Source organism: Pelodiscus sinensis, chromosome 6 (assembly GCF_049634645.1).
Source record: "Pelodiscus sinensis isolate JC-2024 chromosome 6, ASM4963464v1, whole genome shotgun sequence".
NCBI classification, from domain to species: Eukaryota; Metazoa; Chordata; order Testudines; family Trionychidae; genus Pelodiscus; species Pelodiscus sinensis.
The window spans coordinates 43,062,366-43,079,936 of record NC_134716.1 but is presented as its reverse complement, the minus strand read 5'-3'; the positions used below and the strand labels follow the sequence as shown (position 1 = coordinate 43,079,936).

At 40.9% G+C, this 17,571-nt stretch overlaps 2 protein-coding genes across 8 annotated transcripts in view; one reads left to right on the top strand and one right to left on the bottom strand.

Annotated features, from left to right (window-relative positions):
• Nucleotides 1-17,571, bottom strand: part of AOPEP (aminopeptidase O (putative)) — a 408,083-nt gene that overhangs the window by 49,954 nt on the left and 340,558 nt on the right. For 4 of the 7 annotated variants that reach the window (XM_025177850.2, XM_075931803.1, XM_025177848.2 and 1 more), the window contains 2 exons: nucleotides 14,500-14,586; nucleotides 6,639-10,504 (listed from right to left, as the gene is read on the bottom strand). In XM_025177850.2, the coding sequence (XP_025033635.2) occupies nucleotides 10,364-10,504; nucleotides 14,500-14,586 (228 nt within the window). In that variant the 3' untranslated portion in view covers nucleotides 6,639-10,363. Of the gene's footprint in view, nucleotides 1-6,638; nucleotides 10,505-14,499; nucleotides 14,587-17,571 lie in introns of those variants that run through there. The other 3 variants (XR_001369118.3, XM_075931804.1, XM_014579907.3) reach the window with 1 other exon arrangement.
• FANCC (FA complementation group C) overlaps nucleotides 1-17,571 on the top strand; it is a 170,917-nt gene that overhangs the window by 141,614 nt on the left and 11,732 nt on the right. The gene's annotated exons all lie outside the window — the stretch shown is intronic.

Genomic DNA, 17,571 nt, shown 5'->3' with positions numbered 1-17,571 from the left:
CACAACTGATTGAGAGCTTTAAACTAGGAATTTGGGGAAGACAGTTGGGAGATGTCCAGGTAATCTCTACGCCAGATCTTAGCCTTGAGGGGGAGGAAAATGAAGTAAGAAAGGCTGGGGGTAGGAGAACGGACATAAGGAGGAAGGGTAGAGTGGATCCTAGTCTAATAGGTAATATTGGAGGTACAATGTCCATGCCAAATTGGGTTAAGAATGTGAGACTAAACAGCAAAAATTAAGAAGTTTGTACACCAATGCGAGGAACCTAGGTGGTAAAATGGAGGAACTAGAGCTACTGGTCCAGGAAGTGAAACCAGATATTATAGGAATAACAGAAACATGGTGGAATATTAGGCATGATTGGAGTACAGGTATTGAAGGGTATGTGCTGTTTAGGAAAGACAGAAATAAAGGTAAAGGTGGTGGAGTAGCATTGTATATTAATTATGAGGTAGATTGTAAAGAAATAAAAAGGGAATGGAGAAGACAGAGTCTGTCTGGGCAAAAATCACATTGGGGAAGAAAACTATTAAATCCTCCCCTGGGACAGTGTTTGGGGTGTGCTATAGACCACCTGGATCTAATCTGGATATGGATAGAGACCTCTTTAATGTTTTTAATGAAGTAAATATTAATGGAAATTGTGTAATCATGGGAGACTTCAACTTACCAGATATAGACTGGAGAACAAGTGCTAGTAATAACAATAGGGCTCAGATTTTCCTAGATGCGATAGCTGATGAATTCCTTCATCAAGTAGTTGCTTAACCATTTTAGATTTGGTTTTGGTGAGTAGCAAGGACCTCATAGATGAAATGGTTGTAGGGGGACAACGTTGGCTCGAGCAATCATGAGCTAATTCAGTTCAAACTAAATGGAAGGATAAACAAAAATAAATCTGAGACTAGGGGGTTTATGATTTCAAAAGGGCTAACTTTAATAAATTAAGGAAATTAGTTAGGGAAGTGGATTGGACTAAAGAATTTATGGATCTAAAGGTGGAGGAGGCCTGGGATTATTTTAAGTTAAAGTTGCAGAAGCTATCAGAAGCCCTGTATCCCAAGAAAGGGGAAAACATTTATAGACAGGTGTTTTAGACCAAGCTGGATGAGCAAGCATCTCAGAGAGGTGATTAAGAAAAAGCAGAAAGTATATAAGGAGTGGAAGATGGGAGGGACCAGCAAAGAAAGCTACCTTACTGAGGTTAGAGCATGTAGGGACAAAGTGAGAGACTAAAAGTCATGTAGAGTTGGACTTTGCAAAGGGAATTAAAACCAATAGTAAAAGGTTTTATAGCCATATAAATAGGAAAAAAAACAAAAAATGAAGTGGGACCGCTAATCACTGAGGATGGAGTGGAGGTTAAGGATAATCTAGGCATGGCCCAATAGTAAACAAATACTTTGCTTCAGTCTTTAATGAGGCTAATGAAGAGCTTAGGGATAATGGCAACCTAACAAATGGGAATAAGGATATGCAAGTAGATATTACCATATCCGAGGTAAAAGCCAAACTTAATGGGAGTAAATCGGGGGCCCCAGATAATCTTCAAGAATATTAAAGGAACTGGCACATGAAATTGCAAGTCCATTAGCAAAATTTTTTAATGAATCTCTAAACTCAGGGTTTGTGCCATTTGACTAGAGAATTGCTAATACAGTTCCTATTTTTAAGAAAGGGAAAAAAAGTGACCCAGGTAACTACAGGCCTATTAGTTTGACATCTGTAGTATGCAAGGTCTTGGAAAAAATTTTGAAGGAGAAAGTAGTTAGGGACATTGGGGTTAATGGCAATTGGGACAAATTACAACATAGTTTTACAAAAGGTAGATCGTGCCAAACCAACCTGATCTCCTTCTTTGAGAAAGTAACAGATTTTTTAGATAAAGGAAATGCAGTGGATCTAATTACCTCGATTTCAGTATGGCATTTGAGACAGTACCTCATGGGGAATTATTGGTTAAATTGGAAAAGATGGGGATCAATATGAAAATTGAGAGGTGGATAAGCAACTGGTTAAAGGGGAGACTTCAGAGGGTCATACTGAAAGGTGAACTGTCAGGTTGGAGATTACTAGCGGAGTTCCTCAGGTATCAGTTTTGGGACCAATCTTACTTAATCTTTTTATTACTGACCTCGGCACCAATAGTGGGAGTGTGCTTATAAAGTTTGCGGATGACACAAAGTTGGGAGGTATTGCCAATTCAGTAAAGGATCGGGAAATCATACAGGAAGATCTGGATGATCTTGTAAATTGAAGTAATAGTAATAGGGATGAAATTTAATAGTAAGAAGTGTGAAGTTAGGCACTTAGGGATTAATAACAAGAATTTTAGTTATAAGCTGGGGTCACAGCAGCTGGAAGTGACAGAATAGGAGAAGGACCTCCAAGTCCTGGTTGATCAACAGGATGACTATGAGTCCCCACTGTGACATGGCTATGAAAAGGCTAATACGGTTTTGGGATGCATTAAGCGAGGTATTTCCAGTAGCAATAAGGAGGTGTTGGTGCTGTTATACAAGGCATTGATGAGACCTCATTTGGAATACTGTGTGCAGATCTGGTCTCCCATGTTTAAGAAGGATGAATTCAAACTGGAACAGGTACAAAGAAGGGCCACTAGGATGATCCGAGGAATGGAAAACCTGTCTTCTGAAAGGAGACTCAAGGAGGTTGGCTTGTTTACCTTAACTAAAAGAAGGCTGAGGGGAGATATGATTGCTCTCTAAATATATTAGAGGGATAAATGCCAGGGAGGGAGAGGAATTATTTAAGCTCAATATCAATGTGGACATAAGAACAAATGGATATAAGCTGGCTATCAGGAAGTTTAGACTCAAAATTAGATGAAGGTTTCTAACCATCAGAGGAGTGAAGTTCTGGAACAGCCTTCCAAGGGACGTAGTGGGGGCAAAAGACTTATCTGGCTTCAAGATTAAGCTAGATGGGTTTATGAAGGGGATGGTTTGCTGGATAATATGATCTGGGCAACTAAGTGACCTTTCACTATCAGTGGTAAATAGGCCAATGGTGGGAAGATAGGAGTTGCTATAGAGAATTTTTTACCCACATGCTCAGGGTTCTGCTGATCGCCATATTTGGGGTCAGGAAGGGGGATTTTCCTCCAGGGTAGATTGGCAGAGGCCCTGGAGGTTTTTCGCCTTCCTCTGTCGCATGGGGCATGAATCGCTTAGCTGGAAGATTCTCTGCATCTTGGGGGTCTTCAACCCATCATTTGAGGACTTCAATATCTGAGATATAGATGAGAGGATTATTCTAGGAGGGGGTGGATGAGATTCTGTGGCCTGCATTGTGCAGGGAATCAGACTAGATGATCATAATGGTCCCTTCTGACCTTAAAGTCTATGGCTACATCTAGACTGGCATGATTTTCCGCAAATGCTTTTAATGGAAAAGTTTTTCTGTTAAAAGCATTTGTGGAGAAGAGCGTATAGTTCAGCACGAACGCTTTTCTGCAAAAGCACTTTTTGCGGAAAAGCGTCCGTGCCAATTTAGACACGGTTTGGCACAAGAAAGCCCCAACCGCCATTTTTGCCATCAGGGCTTTTTTGCGCAAACCAGTTTTCAGCTGTCTACACTGGCCCTTTTGCGCAAAAGCATTTCCAGAAAAGGGCTTTTGCCCAAATGGGAACGTCAAAGCATTTGCGCAAGCACTGATTTCGGACAGTAGATCGTCAGTGCTTTTGCACAAAATCAAGCGGCCAGTGTAGACAGCTGGCAAGTTTTTCTGCAAAGTGGTTGCTTTTGCGGAAAAACTTGCCAGTCCAGACGCAGTCTATGAAAGGGGATTTGGTTCAGGGGGAGGGTGTGCCTGGCTCTGGGAAAGGGGAGGAGGACTGGGTTAGGGGGTGTGTGCCTGGCTCTGCGGGAGAGGAAGGGAAGAGCAGCCAGCATGCTTCCTAAGACCTGGGTTCCCCAGGTACTGGGCTATGCTCTCTGTTCCTTCCTCCTAGCCCCCCCCCCCCCCAAGCACAGTTGGACCACATTAGTGAGGCTTGGAGGGTTTTAGATCAGTGGGTTTTTTTTTTTTGCTTCTCACTTGTGTGGCCCTGACTGACTTTTCTATGAGTCAAACACACCTGACTCAAAACAGGTTTCCTTCCTGCTCCATAAAGACAACGCTGAAACATTTTGTGTTTGACATTTTATTTAAAAATTAAGCTTGGCTAACAAGCCCCCAGCTGGCTGCAGCATCATAACAGTCCTGCACACACACCCCACCCCCAACCTCAAAACTGAGCCTATCATACACTGGAATGCCCTGTCCTGAGCCGTTCACATCCTCAACCTCCTGCACCCCCACATCCCCAGTCTTCTGCCACAGCACTCCTGCACTATCTGTACACTGAAAATCTGTAGCCTGAGCCCATCATACTCCCAGCCCAAATTCCTGCACCCTCACAGCCACAAGCCTATGGCTTGCTCAGCACACCAACCCTGCACCTGACCCCAACACTCTCCAGCCTGGAGCCCCCTCCTTGAGCCAGCATCCTCTTCTCTACATCTTTCTGCACCCAAATTCCCTCCCAGAGCTTACACCTCTCACCTCTTCCCCGTGCTTTTATTTGTGAACCACAATAGCACTGGAGATAGCCTGAAGAGCGGGGCAAAGTTGAGCTCCAGACATACCAGCACCTATTTTCCCCCAGCGTGGCTTTTTTTCTTTGCGCTCACAAACTTGGCCCAGCTCTTCACGCTGTCATCACTGCTATTGTGGCTCTTCATCTGGAACCAGTTGGCCACTCCTGTTTTAATCCATTTAAAAGGCTAAAGCACAGCAGGGAGGACCCAGTGTACACTGGGACAGCTGATTCCCAGCTCACACAGCCAGGGGTGGGGGACAGAACACCCTGTGCCCTGCTGGAGCCAGCCATCAGCTGTCCTGGCTCATGCTGGGTCCCTCCTGCTGGCTTTAGTCTTTTAAATGGACTAAAAGGCAAAGCCAGCTCCTGGGCTGGGAGCTAACCCTGCTGCAGTTCCCTGCTTGACTAGTCAATGGATTTTCTAGCAACTAATCAATTAGTTGATTAAGCAAAATGTAATATCCCTACTGAGAACCAAGCAAGGATCAAAACACTTTTTGTTTGTCATTTACTTTTATTGGCTGTAACCCATCCAGGACTGGTGATTTGATTGTTTAAATTTGGTTCTCCTCTGAGTGCCTTATTCAGGTCTGAGTTCTTTCCTCTTATACAATGAAAGCACCAAAAGCAAGTATTTTTACTTGTTCTCCCTTACTGGCTTCTGCAGAAAACCCTGTGAAATGGGGCATAATTTTTTCATGAATAAGAACCCTTAGTAAGTATCTCTGTGGGGAAAGCTATTGCAGTAACTCAGTATGCTATTAGACAGCATCTCTTAGTAATTTAGAATCTGACTTAAATGCTGACTGACTGTAAGCCAGGTAATTAAAAAAGTGTCTGAATTTTTGTATGGTACAGAGAACATGGGAAGAGAGTAGCTGTGTGCCATTGTGTTTGATCACACTACTGAAACAGTTACCAGCAGAGCACTGCTTATAGGCTTTCTGCAAGGGAGATTTTTTTAAATTCCTCCATGGTGTTGAATTTATTCCTATCATCTACCTCACTTTTAAAGTGCTCCTTGACAGTAAAAGTTTTGTATTTGTGCTTAACTACTAAGAAATGGACATAACATTTATATTGTGGGAAAACTATTTTACAGGGTGACTGTGCCCTACTTAAATCCCCATTCCCTATTTTTTAGGGTCCAGATCCCTGAAAAGATCAAATATATATATAGAGGGGTGTCTAGGGATAATTCTTATAGTCTTTGCAGGGAGAGGAGTGATGTCTGATGGCTGCACTATAAACATGGGAAGAAAAAAGTTTTCAGTAATGGGAAGTATGCACAGGCTGGAAGCTGGAGACCCCTGCTTTAACTAGTATAAAAGAAAAAACAATTACTACTAGAAGTTGGACTGATTCAGTCCAGTGCACTCCATGACCAAAGCAACTGAATTTCTCCTCTATACCCCATAAAACATTACTGAAAGCAACCCTCACCCAGTAGACCAGCAAAGAATTTTCCCCAAGAAATCTATTTAATTTCTCAAAGGGGGATGATGGTGGTTTTGGCAGAGACATTCAAATAGTTTGCTAGTACTTGAATAGTGTGAAAAAACCTACAACCTGAAGATCAGTGCTGCCCCTTTTGGCTCTTGTGATGACATGTGTGTATAAAGTATTTCTTCAAATCAACAGTTTATCTTCTTAGCACCTCTATATGTGGATTTCCTAAACCGAACTGTCCTAATACAATCTAACCTAGCATAAGCCACTTGCTGTTACTAACTAGCTGGAGCTACCTAATGTTTTGGGGGAAGAGTCAGTGGTGCTTTTTTCTAACACCTTTAGCAGCAAAGAGGCTCTTGAAAAGATAAATACTGAAAGGTAAATGTTTGTCAGCTGATGGATTTAGCAAGCACATAATCCTTCCTTTGATGTCCATAGAGTTCAGTACCGCCAGCATTTAGCAGTAGATACATTACAAGTTTTTCTTGCTGTAGAAACAGTGGTAAAATTTATTATAGAATCACCATACAGGAATGCTTGTAAAGATATCAGTATAACTCTTCTCCCCCCGCCCTTTTTGGGGGGGGGGGGGGGGGCCAAAGAGGGTTACCTCTTTAGGTTACAAACAGTATGTTTTTAAATATAGTTAGGCACCAGATACTTAGCTGGGGTAAGTCTCCATAGCTCAATGGAGCTGAATTACACCCTCTGATCATCTGGCCTGGTATTTATAGTAATACAGTTATAAACACTAATTACTGGAGTCATAGGACATGTCTATGACAGGTCTCCTAGTGTAATTTAGAACATGTAACATTCATATTAGCTGTCTTCCTGCAATGCAGGAATAAAGTTATTGCTATTACCATGAGGCACAGTGGTGCATATAGCTATGAGACCTATAGTTTCATCTTGCTTTGATGCTATAACCCTTAGAATATTATTCAAAAGGAACAAAATCATTTGTTGGAAAGATATAAAGTGAAAATAAGCTCCCCCATTAAAAACATTACTAAGGCCATTGAAAACAGTTAATTATAATCAGCTTATATCACTATGTACCTCTACTAAAAAATCCCAATTCTCTATACAAGAGTGAGGAGACTTTTCTACCTTAGGAAACCTCATATGTTCAAAAACAGTATCACAATCTCTACTAGATATGGTTTCAGACAGAAATTACACCTTTTCATAGGCACATCATTTTGCTTTAGGGCTCGACTCCTGTTCCTGCTGAACTGAGCCAGTATGTAAAATCAGAACTGATATCAGCTCAGTAGGCACCGGAGGACGGGTCCATCAACAATCTGGAACAAGCAGCAGCCAAAAATGGCAGCTCCAGCTGAAAACAATCATTTCCTGCAAACAATACACATGGCTAAGCAATATTCAGAGAGGAAACCATAATAGCAATCACTGGATAAAGCATAGCTTTACATTTACTCAAATTTAAAGTTCCTTTAGAATAGAAATACTTTGAAAGATTATACATATTGTAATGTAATCTCAATCAATGCTTTTCTAGACTTATTGACGGCTTCTTTGCTATCACCAAACCTTACATTCTTGACAGGAAAAGTCTAGTCTTCACCATCTCATATCCTTTGCAAATGAGATTCATGCAACCTCAAAACTATATCCCAACCAATAGCTGTACCTCAGCCAGCAAACTACTTCACCCCCGACTAAAGAAGTATCCCATCTTACCTTCTCTTCAGGTGCAGAACTTAGCCACTGTGAACAAAGAGGAGATCAATCACTGTTCACCAATCAGCTAAGCTCTGCACCTTGTTAGAGAGATCATCATCTCAGCATAGTGAAAGTTCGGACGAGGGTTTTCTGTAGTGCATTTTCTTCTGTTTTGACTTTTTTTTGGTAGAAGATTCCAGTGAACATATAAGACAGGTACAAGGATTTTCATAATAGGATGCAGTGTCATGGTTATGTGGTAATCCCTGGCAATGTGATTTTAATCTTAAATCACAAATCAGCATGCCAGGAACCCAAACAGCCACAACATTAAGGAACACTTGTGTAGTTTCTCTCCTGTCACACGATCCGGTATAAAACTACAATGGTATTTCTTAAAATATCAGATTTACATTCTCTGACAATGCTTAAGATCTCATCTCCTTCAGGTAAGCAATTACATACTTTTATTTAGATTGCCTGTTTGGCACTTCAGAAACACATGCTAATTCTGGACTATTTACAGGAACCATGCACTAAGTCTCAGAAGTGTAATTTAAAAAAACGTAATTAAAAAATGAGTGGTCCTATGGCACCTTAAAGTTACTTGAAGTCAATTAACAGTTATAATAAATTTTAACACTAAATAAAACTCCCCTAACATATTTAAGAGACTCCTGGCAGAAAACATTATATTGCAGCAGATCAAACCATTCTAACTATATATTTCTGGCCCAAAGTGCAGTTAAAAACATTTGAAGCCATTACAAATAGGCCCAGCTCTTTGTGTTTTGTTTGGGGGTCAGTAGCTGGTTCTCCTCCTAGATTATTAGAACATGACTGTGCCTACAAACATTTTTGCCGTCTCCTGGTTGTTTTAGAAAGCAAAACTCACCATAACAGATATTCTGGCACTCTAAAGCTATTCCAAATCCTCTCCCCTCCTCCCCCCAATTTTCTTGGCAGGCATAGGCATAGAGTCAGTGTCTATTCAGTACCAAATACTGAGAGTGCGCTCGTTTAGCTAACTAATCACATTTTGTAACCACAAAAATCAACTGTTAAGTTACATGTTCGGTCAGATGGCTTATTGTTATGCAAAAATCTGAGGTATGCCATACTGGAAAAGATAGTCATACCAAACCTGACTGACTAGGTGTTAAACATGCATGTACAAACATAAGGTAACCTCAGGGTAGTTACATAGGTTGAAAGACTGGAATATGTCACTATATAGTATTCTGTGTAAAAGGCCAGTTTATAACCGGTAAAAAAATGTCTTTATCCTTTGTGTTTGTACTTTACTTGAAATTTGGCTTTCATCTGCTTTTAGTGGCTAAGGGACAAAAGTAGAAATCATCTCATTAATTTCAAACAGAGCTAGAAACAAATCAAAATTAAGTTATAAATAAATGTTTATCTTTGTACAACACTCATTAGCATCTCTTTATAAACAGATACCCATCCCTCTAGGAAGTAAGATGTGGGCTGGATCCTAAGCCACCAGATCTGGCTCAGGGGGCCCATCCCATTGGGACCTTCAGGCATAGAGCAGCTCACATCACCACTTTAAGCAGCTGTTCCCTGTGGCTCTCTGCTGTGTGGGGGGCGGAAGGGGAAGAAAGGGAAGGCTTCACATATTGCCCCTGCCTCCCAGCAAAACTCTCTCCATTCTCCTTATCCAATGTCTGGCCAGTAGGAGCTAAGAGATTTTGCTGGGAGGCAGGGACAGCACACAAACCTCCCTCCCTTGCCCAGAGCAGAAAGGCAGATGGCAGGAGCAGACAGCATTTTTGAGCTGACTGGGGCTGCTGACTGGGAATCTAGGTAACTACCTCATGGCCAGAGCCTGCTCGGGCACCCACATTCTCTTCCTCTCTCAGGCCACTACTGCCTCCTCCTGCCCCAGTTTACCACCCAAAGCCTCTGCACCCTGTCCTCCAGGTCATAACTCCCTCACAGACCCTGAACCCCAAGCTCCTGCTCCAGGATCACAACCCCCTCCTTCACTCAAACTCCCTCTCAGATCCCACACCCTGAGCTCTGTTCTGCACCCAACATCCATGCCAGACACTGTACCCCTTGACCACTTACCAGAACTGAGTGGTGACTCCATCAAAAATTATTGCCTACCCCGTCCCAGAATAATCAATACTGATCTTAATTCCCTCACATAAAATATTCAAAAGCCCTAACTATACTTTAGCAAAAAAATATGTACAACACAATTTGACAACTAATAAGGGTATAATTTCAGTGTCTCATAGGGACACTGATTTTGTTAAACATCTCTAATTACCGTCCCCTAGCAAGTTCGTAGCATGTTTTCTATTTGCAACTGTGAGACATGAGGCCACATTTAAGGGGTTTTGTAAATGTAGATGTCTTAGTCCAAAAGCCTCATTCTTCATGCTCTTCAGCTAGATCCCTTGTGCATCTAGCTCACTGCTCCAACAACGGTGTGAGAAAAAAATCATGCCAGAAATGTAATGAGTGATTCTTCTTGCTGAATATCTGTAAATTCTACATCGTGCCAGTTTATTTACCAGGCTATGCATTATTCACTCACTAAAGAGCTGGTTGAGAATTCAATACTTTAATCAAGAAAAATCACCTTTTCACAACAACATCTCTGCCACTACTTTGGCTGAGGACACATCCATTTGGGTTTGTGTTGCAGCAAAGCATTTATAGGCAAGCTCCTGTTGTTTTGCATCTTCATTCACCATTAATTCTCCATACAGATAAACACCCATAGCCTGCAAGAGGAAGAAAACAACCATTTGTTACATAACCCATTACAGCTAACTCGTTTGTTTTTAAGTAAGCTTGTTCATACAGCACCCCAACAATGCATATAGTATTGAATCTCATTTCACATTAACTGTACATATTTTTTTCTCCAAAATACCGTTCTCGGTCTCAGAGACAATTCCATCCGAGGAGGATTGTCTATATTACATTAAGTATGTTATCAAAAAAATTTACACTGATAATTGCTAGCTAGGGATCTTCTATCAGGAAAATGCTTTCCTGCTCTGTTTTTAACCCCGCTTTTCAGGTTGAAGTTCTTGGTGTCTCTTATGCACCAACAGAGCTATTTCTAAATATCTCCTGATAGAAATTTGAATGATCTTTAGTAGTGTCTTTCCCAGATGGGATCTTTCCAAATGAAGACATGGAGAATGCTCACTGGTGTGTGTCAATTAAAACAATCCATTCTGAGACACCTACTTAAATTTTGATAACTGAAAATGATAGATTTCTGGTTCAGGCCTGTCCCTTCCAGTAGATGAGCATATAGCAAGCTCAACGCTGGACTGGTAGGAAAAGGAAAAGCTCTTCTTAATGCTGATTTTGAAAGTCTCAGGAAGAAAAATTATGGGATGAAACCTTGTTCTTACTGAAGTCAATGCAATCAAGATTTCACCCTGGATTACCATATCGTTAGAGCCCTGAAAAATCTGCAGATATACCAGGGTTTGCAGATGCAGATTCAAATTTCGTATCTGCAAATTTGTGGATATCTGCATCTATGGACACAGATACAAATTTTCTATTTAGGCTGGGCTCTACATATGCTTTTCTGAAGATGCAAATTGCTTAAGATAGACTGACACTGATCTTGATCTTGCAACTGAACTGAGTATGGACTGCAAACAACATATATGCAAACTCAGTCCAATTATGTTGACCAGAGTTTTTACAAACATCAAGTTAACTCTTAAGGTCATGGTTAAGAGAACAATCATGATTAGTACATGGTGGGTATTAATATTCAATATAACATAGCAGTTAATGCAGGGGTGGGGAATACTTTTTGATTGGGGGGGGGGGGAAGCTACAACAAGAATTTGGAAAGTGGTCCAGGGCTATACTCCTCCATATTAATGGAGAAGGTGCTGTGTCTGGGATGGAGGTTAGGCGCAGAAGGGAGCCTGCAGTAAACGATTGGGGTACAGGAGGCAGTTGTGATTGGGGCAAGGGCTTGGGGTGCAGGATCTGGGAGGGGATATGGCTGCAGGATGGGGGGGGGGGCAGAAGGTTTGGGTTGTAACTAGGGATGTAAACAAGTAGTAGCTGTCAAAGCACCCCAAAGGGGGTGGAGGAGCAGGAGTCGGTGCTGCAGGGAGCTGGCTTAAGAGCCGGTTCTCCCAGCACCAGCTCCATGGTGATGCCTTTCCCCTGCTATCAGAGGTGGGTGGGTGTTCAAGAGGAGAGGCTGCTGCAAAGCAACCCGTCTGCGGGGAGCTTAGCTCCCCCTCTACAGAGAGGCACTGCTGCTGGACCAGCCTCTGTCTGAGGACAGAGGCTTCTGTGCAATCCTACCCGCAGCAGCTTCCGTATCAGACAACATCATGGTATTGAAGGGGGCTCCCCAGGAGTGGGGCCAGATTGCGCTGGCTGCTGGCCCCAACCTCAGGGGCTATAGAATAGTTGAGTAACTGCTAAGAATTCATTTGCTTAGTTGACTATTCAGTTACCCAATAGCTAACATCTCTAGTTGTGACATGGAGCAGAGGGTTGGTGTGTTAGAGGCAGATTCTGGCTGGGAGACTTACCTGCTTGACTCCCAGCCAGCAGCCTTCTCAAGCAGACTCCTTGCCTGCCCAGCCCCCTAACTGGCTACAGAATCCATGTGGTTTTTTAGCAGCTACAAGCATGAGGGGAGGATGCCTCCCAAGCTGCCTGTTAACAGGCAGCTCCCATTGGCCAGAAATCAGATAATGGGATTGTGCTGGAGGCAGGAGCAGCGCATGAAGCCTCTCCTCTTTTCCCTAAGCCCCGCAACAACCACTTCACCCCTTTTCTCAGCGGGGAGAGGAGGCAGGGAGTCTGCCTGATGTCTGTGGGCCAGATCTGGTGGCTTTGGGACAGGGTTGCCAACCATCAGTAAATTTACAAACAGTCTGTAAAAAGCTAGCCGAAATTGGACATGTCCGTAAAGTCCGTAAAAAAATTGTTGGTGTCCACAAATTTCATAAAAGCGCAATACATTTTCAAAAAACAGCAATTATTCTATAGCAATTAAGTTTCTTCTGTGCTGCTTCAACCATTTTACTGCGGAGCAGTGGAAATTGGACATTTTAGTTGTTTATTTAGCTCACTTTTGAGCCATTTATGTCATCTTAATATAAAAATTATGTCTGTAAAAAAATTTGCCTGTAAATTTCTCCCATTTTGTCCATAAATGAAATTTCTGTGGGTTGGCAACTCTGCTTGGGAAACTGCATCTGGCCCGCAGAGGCTATTTTTCCTAGGCCTGAGTTAGTGCTGAAAAAAGAATAAAAAAGTTATCACTAGAAAAAGATACATTTTAATTTATTTATTGAAACTTTCTCTTCCAACTGGCTCTAGAAATTATCAGGATTTTACCACTGACAAAACTAAAATAAAAACAATAGTGGACAATGTTGTTTGCCTTAGAACTTCTGTGGCAGTATGCCTGCTAGAGTTCTATTCTTTTTGGCAAAGAATTTCTAAATATTTGGATTTTGTTCCAAATCAGAATGAAACCAAATTCTGAAATATAAAATCCTCCATAAAATGCAGTAAACTACGCGTTTTCTGTTATTCCCAAATAGGATGAAATAATCACAGTTGCATTTTCTGTAGGCTTTGAAAATAGCAATGTACTTTATGATCAGTAAGACCAACAAAGTGCTTTGATTTCACACGCAATCAATCCAGAACTTAGCTGTGCCACAAACTGTACACCATGCTGAAGTAAGTTAAAAGAAAGATGATTTTAAAATATTCTTTCCTTACGAAGCGGAAGACTGTTGATCCTTATTTGGCATATTCACTGTTCTAAATATACCGCTGTTCAACTTGGCTTCTAATAGAAAGCTGCATCTATGGGGCCTAAATGCCAGTTTCTATATATCTGAGAACTTTTATATAATAATTAAAATGTGCATAGTATGTACATACGTTTATACATGTTTACATAATGTGTTTATCAAATTGTTTGCTGGGAATTTTAGACTAGTTCTCTGTCTTGTGCATATTAGGAGTATAATCTAGATCTAGAAGATTAGAGTTCAGGAGACTGCACTCCAGTAGCGTGACAATCTTTTGTCACAAAAAATACATCTTGTTTGATTAGCCATAAAAAAAATTCACATTTCAAATAAAGAGTAAAGTTTAGTATATTGAATGTAGCTGGAATATCCTGCAATTCTTTTTTTAATTGGGGTGTTTGTGTGTAAATGCTTTGTTTTTGCAAAATATTGTGAGAATGTACATATTAAAGTTAAATGTTGAGTAAAAATAAATGCAAGTGATCTTGTAAGGACAGAATAATTTAGGCTCTATTGCATATATGCAAAATCTGCACAAGATAGGATTCCTTGACCTTAACTGAACAAGAGTCTTACATTTAATCCATGCTTAAACGTAGTTCTAACTGAGGTTTTACCTAATCTTAAAATCATTTCCTAACCTAAATTTCTACCTGAGCTATAACCTGGACTGTTAACTTGATTATAAGAAGGTTTTGCTCTATCCACATTCATTCAGCCAAGCCAGGTTTTTACAGGGTTTGACCAAACAGTTTAAATTGCTTACCTAAGATTGTTAAACCAGCATCTTTTGCCTAGAAAGACAGGACCTTGGAAACTATTTTTGGTAAAAAGTAGTTATTCTGTGAATCAAATTCAGATATCAGACAATTCACAGCTAGAGAGGAAGTTAAAATCAGTTTATATTCTGACACAACGTTACTATGAAAACGTTAATAAATAAAACTAACCTGATCTTCCCTAAGAAATGTCTCAACCTCAGCATACCTTGTTGTGTATTTGTGTTTAATAATAAGCTCACACCATCGATGCCGAACCTGTGGAAAAGAAAAACTAGTATTAAACATACACCCTGTATAAATATGCACTCAACTACAATTTGTGAGCATTCTGGAGAAATGACAGTTTGTGAAACATTTTCAAGTACTTCAACTTCAATAAGACTTGCTAATCTGGTTGAAAAATCTGTGCGCCCCTGAATATGGACACAAATGAAGTTCCTATGTTTAAGGGCAGATGCTGCTTACAGCATTGAGTTATGTGTCTCTGCAAACCATTAAATATACTAAAAATAAAGTGTGCAAAGAATAAAATCTATAAGCAAGATTTTAACCCCCAAAATATTTGGGGAAAAAAATGTCAAAATAATCCAAATCACAACAAACCTGTTGAATCGGTGATGTGTTTTAAAAATATATATTATTCTACAAAACTGCCTTTTTAAAGTTACACTTAGCATTAGAATAAATACTTTTCTCTTATAATTTTACAAAGAAGAAAGTTATTGCTTCAAAGCAGACAGATTTAGGCAAGTGTCTAGTGCAAGCGCATGAGGTTAAACACATTTTTGTACAACTTGTATCTGAGGGACAAGTGCTGCATGTATGCCATCATGAAAAGGATCGAAGTTAAATGAGAAATAATGAAACAGTTTACATTTCAGTAAACCAGTGTTTTGCCAATACAGCTTTAAGCTACTTAATTGCTGTACTGAATGCACTTTGATTAAAGCAATTAATGTTTGCAAACAGCTAGTGAATGATATTGCTACTACAGTGGGCAAAGTGGCAAGTGCAGCTTTTTAAAAAGCTTTGGCATGCTTTGTATTGCCTGCATCTTTATACCTTTAAAAAAATATTTTAAATAAAAATAAAATAAAATTTTTAACCATTCATTTCTCAGGCTTTAAGTGTCATCTTACACTGCACCAAGATTTCTTCAATTATAGTCAAAGAGCCAGTCAAACATTTTATATTCTGCAGAGGGGTAACTGAGTTAGTCCATAACAAAAAAAGTTAACACACAACAAATAGTCTGGTAACACTTTAAAGACTAACAAAACACATAGATGGTGGTATTAGCTTTTGTAGGCAAAACCCACTTCTTCAGATGACCACAGTATAATGAGTCCTGATCCAAGGATAAATAAGGGAAGGAGGGAGCATAATCCTGAAACCCATCCCTGCAATCAGCTCTGCTGCCAACTCTGCACACACATCTATACGAACGATTTCATCACTGGACCCAATGACATCAGCCACAAAATCAAAGGCTCATTTAACTGCACATTTACTACTGGGATCAATGCCAGCAATGCCCCACTGCAATGTATATTGGCCAAACTGGACAATCTCTACAGGAAAGAAATAATGGACACAGATCAGATATCCGTCCGAAAAGACAATACACAAAAGCCTGTTGGAGAACACTTTAATCTTCCTGGATACTTGTTAATGGATCTTCATGTCACCGTTTTGTTTCAGACCAATTCCACAAGCCAAATACACAGAGAAGGATTGGAACTTAGCATAAGAATTAAACTTGTGAATGAAGTTAATGGTCTAAACAGGGATACTGGATGGCTCTCACACTATTTTCCACCTTTTAATAACTTAACCAACCAACCAAGATGCTAATGGTTCTTGATGGACTCCTGTAACTACTTGAACCATCTACATGTTTTATTAGTCTTTGAAGTGCTACTAAACTAATTGTTGTTTTTTTAAGTTTTATCTACTTACTGTCCCTCTTTTTCTTCTCCACCGCCTCCCCCCCCTCCCCCACCTTATTTATCCTTGGCTCTGGACTCATTATACTCCGGTCATCTGAAGAACTGAGTTTTGCCCACGAAAATGATACCATCTACATGCTTTGTTAGTTTTTCAAGTGCTACTAGACCAGTGTTTCCCAATTTTATTTGGCCACTGAACCCTTTTAAACTCAGAAGAATTTCAAGGAACCCCTACGGGGCGGTGGGAAGAGAGGAGGGGGAATTTGTCAAGCCAAAAAACCCCCACACACATACCACCAGGAAAAAACAAACAAAACCCCGGGGAGTGGACCAGGGAGACCTGGGGGCCAAAATGCAGTCACGCATGTCCCGAGCAGCCTTTGGAAACACAGAGCAGAAGAAGGGGAAGGGAGGTGCCTGAAAGCCAGCGGAAAACCAGAGAAGGAGCCGGCGTCTTTGCGCACTGGCTCCTCTTTGTCTCTTTAAGGGGGGAGGAGGGAAGTGATCAAGTTCTCGTGGAATCCTTACTTTCACTTCGCGGAACCCCAGGGTTCCGCAGAGCACCATTTGTTGCTTCAGGTTTTTTTTTTTACTTTATATTCTATTACTGACATAGCATTCACTCAAAAATAAAACAGTTAAGTGTATTAAAAACCTATATTGCAGCTTGCTTTTACTGCCTTGCAAACGGGAGACATAACGGGGCCAGCGTCGACAGGCCCAGGGCTGAATCACTCAAGTCCTGGTAGGTTGGGCATGGTGTGGGATGAGTCCAGAACCTTATTACACCTCTTGGAGTGGGACTAGCCCCCTTCTGTCATCTTTTCCTTGCATGGTACCGTGGAATGGGATTGGTGCCAGGAGGATGAGCCCCTCTGGAAATGTTTGCCAACTTTGCGCACACTGCTTGAAACCCTAGGACTCCAGGAGCACGAACAATAAGAGGGGGAACTTCCTCCTAAACTAACTACTCTAAAGTAACCTGAACTAATCTACACAACAGAAACAACTAAAGAATGTTATGCTAGGGACTAAATATTTGCAAAGCAAGAAGTCAGAAGCCCCAACAACAGTCACTGGCGTGACCCAACGGACACCACGAGGAAAAAGTCATCCGATAATCATGCACACCGTACACACACACGTATTGGAATGTACATGTGCAATCATTCAAAGAACCACCAGGGGAAATGAAAGTAGGTCTTTCTTTCAAATAAGGGGACACTTGAGTCAATTTCAAGTTGATGCAGTCTGTTACTTAAAGCCCTACAAAACCCATAAGTCTTTGTTC